The sequence below is a fragment of the Glossina fuscipes genome, unplaced genomic scaffold (assembly GCF_014805625.2).
Source record: "Glossina fuscipes isolate IAEA_lab_2018 unplaced genomic scaffold, Yale_Gfus_2 1, whole genome shotgun sequence".
NCBI classification, from domain to species: domain Eukaryota; kingdom Metazoa; phylum Arthropoda; class Insecta; order Diptera; family Glossinidae; genus Glossina; species Glossina fuscipes.
In genome coordinates this window covers 17,495,122-17,501,261 of record NW_023998415.1, presented here as the reverse complement: position 1 = coordinate 17,501,261, position 6,140 = coordinate 17,495,122, and the positions used below count along the sequence as shown (strand labels likewise).

At 28.6% G+C, this 6,140-nt stretch overlaps 1 protein-coding gene across 2 annotated transcripts; it reads right to left on the bottom strand.

Moving 5' to 3' along the window:
• Nucleotides 1–3,884: 3,884 nt before the first annotated feature.
• On the bottom strand, nucleotides 3,885–6,140 carry LOC119631434 (inositol monophosphatase 1-like). 2 transcript variants are annotated; one of them, XM_038023625.1, is made up of 5 exons: nucleotides 5,999–6,140; nucleotides 5,854–5,936; nucleotides 5,653–5,786; nucleotides 5,232–5,600; nucleotides 3,885–4,322 (listed from the first exon to the last, which is right to left on the bottom strand). In XM_038023625.1, exons 2-5 carry the CDS (start codon nucleotides 5,929–5,931, stop codon nucleotides 4,058–4,060), a joined length of 846 nt encoding a protein of 281 aa, XP_037879553.1. In that variant the 5' UTR covers nucleotides 5,932–5,936; nucleotides 5,999–6,140; the 3' UTR covers nucleotides 3,885–4,057. The 2 variants fall into 2 exon arrangements, with proteins under 2 accessions (XP_037879553.1, XP_037879552.1); XM_038023624.1 differs by having other exon boundaries at nucleotides 3,886–4,322; nucleotides 5,854–6,137.

Genomic DNA, 6,140 nt, shown 5'->3' with positions numbered 1-6,140 from the left:
ATACACTCATACATACATACATACATATATACATGAATGCATGCCCACCCTGAGTATATTCGAAACACAAAAAAAAGAAAAAAGAAAAAAAAGCGAACATTTTGCAGCCTTCCATATAAAATGATTTCAAATCACGTGTTATTTATATATACAAATATCGGTTAAGAAGAAGTGTAGTTGAGACACAAAAAGCCATTTTTAGAAATACATACCTTTAAAGAAACAAACAAACAAAAAAAGAAAACAGCCGAACAAACAATTCGTATATAAGAAACGCAGATTTAATTTTTTTTTTCTTTATTTTATTTTATTTTTATTTTTTTAATTCAATAAATTTTTCAAGATAACTAAAAGTTGTTAACAAAATATTTTTAGAATTTAAATAAGTTGTAAACAAACACTGAAGTAAAGTAAAGAAGAAAAAAATTAAAATTAAAAAAAAAAAAATAAGTTTTGAAATTTAAAAGAATTATAGAAATAAATAAAAAAAAAAAAAAATGAAAGAAATCGTCATGAAAATGTTGTACAATCAGTTGTGTTGCATTCATTGAATTAATTGGTGCTAACATCATATATTTCATATAGAAAAACAAAAAAAAACAAAAAAAAAAAAAAAAACAAGAAAGAAGCATACATACTCTCACCCTCACCCTTACACTTGTACTCGAACGGGTGTAAAAGAGTTATCTTCATTTTGTAATAATAATTAATAATAAGTTTTTTTAAATTAAGTTTTAATTTACCCTGTATGCTTAGAATAAAACAAGAAAAAATAAAAAACAAAAGACTCGTAAAAAAATTTGTTTTTTTTTTTTTTTTCTAATAAATAAATAAAAGAACTATTAATAAACTTAAGTAAACGGTCAAAATATCGGGCCTTTATACTCATCGCCGAAGCAAGATGTGCGTATATCAGTCTGGTAATTAAATTTGCAACAACAACAAAAAAAGCACGCATTCCAGACTTTGATCTTAATCCGTGCGAGATTTTTACTTAATTTTTTCTCAATTTTTTTCCCAAATTACTAAAAAGTTGAATCTTGGTATCGGACTAGTTTTGAAAAAGGGAATTATATGCTCACGATTGCTAAACAGCAAAAAAAAAAAAAAGATTATAATGAATTACTTACAATCTATGGCAGACATCGATCGAGAATTTGATATAACAAATTCATCAAAAATCCATGTCAACTAAAATTATCAAAATACTTTGAAATTTTTATATACTCTCGTGCGCGGTGATGGGCGTTGATCATTCGTCCAAAGGGCGAATGTCTTCTTCTTTCAGTTATATAAAATTTTATTTCTAAATTAAAAATTTGAAATGAAAAAAACAAAAAAAAAAAAAAAAGAACACGAGGACATACTTATTTAAACACGTACCTTTAGTGACGGCGTATTAAAATTTTCTTGAGCTAAAATTTTATTTTCATTTTCATTTTAATTTTTTTTTTTCTTTTTAACTACATTTATAAAATTAATATTTTAATATAAATAAAAGATTTCATATAAAAACACTGTTAAACTCTTGAGTTGTCTTAAATAAAAATAAATAATAATGAAAAATTCACTTTATTATTAAGAATAATAATAATATATAAAAATATTAACTATTAGAGCGAAAAAAGAAACTGTTTCGTGAAAATGTGTCAAATTTTTTTTTTATATTAAAGAAAATATTTGCTACATATTAAAACAAAAGAAAAAACAAAGAGAAAATAGATAAATAAATAAACAAAAAGTAAATAAATTAATAAACAAATTAATAAAATATATTAAAGAAAACTTGTAAAACATAAAAAAAAAAAAAATAAATAAAAATAAAAAATAAAATAAATAACGTGTAGTTTGTAGTTAAATGAAAATTTTGTGCATAATTTTGTGAGAAAACATAGCAAAAAACACCAACTTTAACAGGCATAATACACAATATACACACACAAATATATATATAAAATCAGTAAAATCTTTCCTTAACGTACACGTCTAACAACATTTGATAATAAACAAAAAAAGAAGAAAATAATAATAATAATAATAATAATAATGATAATAATAATAATAATAAATAAAAAAATAAATAAAAGAAATACTCATACCGCATACCATACCACAATTAAATGACATGATTGCAATATTTTGAAATCTTTCGCAGGCGAACATCGTAATATGAACAAAAATGTCCATTTTGCAATTCAATTGTTGATTGTTTAAAGACGATTTTGCATTAAAACAATGCTCCTAACTACCTACTGTACAGATATATATATATATATATATATATATATATATATATAAATAATATTCTATATTTTATTATCAACTGAGCTGTGGCTATTACGCAATCAGTATCTCTATTATCCGTTGCCATCCCATCCATGTAAACAAATCAGTCTTTCAAAATAAATATATAAATATTATATAGGGCTTCCCATACGAGAGTGCTGGACGACGTGACGTTCTTCCCCGCCTCCTTTCAAGAATAAAAAACAAATAGGAAAAGAAGAACATTGACATACGTGCTGTCAGGAATTACTGTATCTATACTGTATGCAAGTCCGCGAATCTAGAAAAACACATCATTAGTATGGCAATAAAATGGTTTAGGAAAAAGCGATTAGTAACTGTGGTGCAAACATCCCGAAATGCATGCAATGCGTGCTTGCAATCGTTTAATGACGAGTAGAGTGCTTTAATTTCTATGCATTACACTTGATTTAATCTCTCTTAGATCCTTATGGCTCAAGAGGTTACAAAGAATCGATGAAATTGAAGACATGTTACGGTCAAGTCTTTGATCTTGTTCATCCCTAGGACGTTGCATTCAAATGCCTATTGTTAATCAAATGATGAACTAAGCGTGAATGACTGGACATGTATAAGTAAGAAATGTCTGACTTACACCAATTCGCCGCAGATCCGCAGTTAGATATGTCTGAGTCTTTGTTTTTTTTTTTTTTTTTGAAAGATTTTTTAATTTATAATACTTTGCATTATATACTTTTGTGTGCGTATTTTTCGATGACTTACTTATAGGGAAGATACAGAGCGAATCAAAATACCGTAAAGCGAATATTGTGCAATCCGGACAATCGTCGTCATTGGAAATCCGTTAGGAAAGGTTTTACTGTATAAATCTTAAATGAATGTTTCATTATATAGTATTAGTAAGAAATTGTAAAAAAATAAAAGGCAAGGAAAAGAAAAGAAAAGAAAAGAAAAGAAGAAAAATGGGATAATCTTGACAATTTGACGTTTAAACGGTAAACATAACTACTTACATACATAACATAATTTAAACAAAACATACAAAATTTCCTAAAAATGAATATTTGCTCGCTGAATATTTAACTTTAAAAAGAATCTAAATGTGAACATTTTTAATCTCCAAAATGAAATATTAAAATATATATGAAAAAAAAAACAAAAAAAAAAAAACCGAAAAAGAAAAAGGAAACTCGCTAAAAAAGAAAATAATTAATAAGTAACAAAAAACTCGCTTCTCTTTCTCTACAGTGTACACACACATACATATATATAAACACACACATACCTACACATACACACACAACTACTTTCACACATCCTCATACATTAACACCAGAGAAATCCAAACTTAAATACTACTCTTCAAGTAATAAAAAAAACAAAAAAACAAAAAAAAAACAAAAGTAAATAAATAAATAAATGAAATAAAATTAATTAAGAAGAAAATACTGATGGAATACAATTCAAAATGGAATATAATCAAATTGCAACTTGAAAGTTATGATTTAGGTTTTTTTTTTTAACATTTAAAACAAATTTGAAAATACAAAAAAAAAAAAAAAAAAAAAATCAATAAATAAACAAAATATAAAAAAAGAAAATAAAAAAATAATTTAATTAAAAATTAAATTAAAATCAAATTCTTGTTCTTCATTGTTATAAAATGGGCAGAGTAAGGCAGTAACGGTAACTTTAGTATTCAATTTTTTTAAAACTTTATTTAGAAAAATTCTTTACTTTAACTGTATTCGTTTATTACAAACAAAAAATATAATTTTTTTTTAATTTTTCAATCATCACGTGGTTGCGGATAGAATTGAGTTAAGTTCGCACTTAATTCTTGAGCCAATTCGGGCGTAGCAGCAGCCAAAGCACGACGAGACATCATATCAAAAGCGCCACCGGCCGGATCGATAACGACACCACCCGCCTCACGCACAAGTAAATCGGCAGCACATACATCCCACGCGTGTATACCGAATTCATAGTAAGCATCTGCAGCACCCAAAGCCACCATTGACATGTTTAAAGCCGCCGAACCCAACATACGAATGCTAGAAAACGTAAATAAATGAAAAGGCGATCGGGGGTTCACGCATGCATTAGCTAATTGATAACCAAGCAATAATTCAATGAGGGAAACATTGCTCGTTTCCTGCCCACTCGCCTACCACACGGTCCCTATCTGTTGTGATAAATTCAATGGAATTTGTCCTTAAAATCGATCCGTTAATTCGATCACTCACTTGGACCAAGTTTACTATCTATTCTGAACTATTACCTATGGTATTATCAATATGTCCTCCACTATTTGTCTTTTCTTTTTTTTTTTCTAATACATTTGTGTGCCTTTATTTTCGCTCTCGTTTAATTCCAAGTAATGCGTAAACATTGACTTTATTCAAATTTAGTACATTTAATAAATAGTGATATTTGTGTGTGTGTTTCTTTTATTTTTCGTACTCAAAAAAGACCAAATGGAAACAATGCACAGTGGTATACCGTTAGGTTAGGAAGCATGACGCGCTGAACGAACACACACTGTGGTGCAATGCTTGGGGCAGAACACCAAACATCACCTCAATCGTCGAGAATTGACGAACGGATATAGAGCAACATTTGAATAGAGAGCAAAATCCAAAAGGTTTGGCGAGCGTTATATGTCTTTAGTAAACAGTACGCCCGGGAGATGCACAGCTAGTATTAAAAACAAAAGGCGTCCAACTAAACATAAAATTTTTTAACTTTTTAATCTATGCTAAATTGCTGTCCAGACCTCTTTTCATGATTCAATTATACTGCATGAAGAAGAAACCGGTTTTCCCATTTGACTTGTTCAAAAAAAAAAAATATATTAAAGCAGACGTGAATATAGAACTTTTCCCTGGTCAGGATTGGTGCATACAATAATCGTATATGCATATATACTATTTTCGTTATCAAAAAAAAATTGCTTCGCTTACCCGTGAGCTTTTTCCACTAATTTACTGAAATTTTCTTTGACCACTTTCATTTTCTCGGGATCTCTGGAGGTGCCAAACTCGCTTGTTATTAATGCATTTGATAATTGCTTTTGCCCGCTAACTGTAATCGATTGATTATTGTAGAATGCCCCGTGACCGCGACGTGCATAAAATAATTGCTTCAGCATAGGATTAAAAACGTAGGCCAACTCGGTTACTTTCTTTACCACCAGTCCAACCGATATGCAGGAATGGGGAAAAGCGTGCACAAAATTCATTGTTCCATCGACTGGATCGATAATCCAAGTAGGTGAATCGGTGAGCTTATGCGGAGCACCTTCAGCACTGCTTTCCTCCTCCCCAATGAATCTATATCAAGCACATAATATATGTATATTCATCATCATTTATGTATATTTACCGATGATTAGGAAACTCATTCTGTAGGCCCTTTATTAAGAGACTCTCAACTTCTTTATCTGTTTCGGTAACTAAATCGATATCACCTTGTTTAGTAAGGAATTCTTTACGGTGGGCATTGCGGGTATCAATGATCTAATAAAGTAAATAATTTTCAATTTCAATGAAAAATAAATCAATATAACGTTAAATAATTACATACTTCACCAGCTTTATTTATTAAATCACTGACCACTTGATGGCATTTATTTAAATCAATAGCTTCGCACTTTTCCTCCATATGCCCTAACAACGTTCAACAATCGAATGGAAAATTAATTTTTATTAAATTAAAATTTTTAACTAACCACCATAGCATATGTATAATAAAAAAAAAAAAAAAAACAACAACAATATTATTTCATTAAAGATATGCGTCCTTCTCACACGAAATTATCGTTAACCACAACTTTATCTAATTAAATTAAATGAAAATGAATTCAACAGCAA

Coding starts and splice junctions, on each gene's coding strand:
- LOC119631434 (XM_038023625.1), bottom strand. CDS start 5,931: ATGGAGGAAAAGTGCGAAGCTATTGATTTAAATAAATGCCATCAAGTG. Junction 5,787..5,853: donor TAATAAATAAAGCTGGTGAA/GTATGTAATTAT, acceptor TTACTTTATTAG/ATCATTGATACCCGCAATGC. Junction 5,601..5,652: donor AATGAGTTTCCTAATCATCG/GTAAATATACAT, acceptor TGCTTGATATAG/ATTCATTGGGGAGGAGGAAA.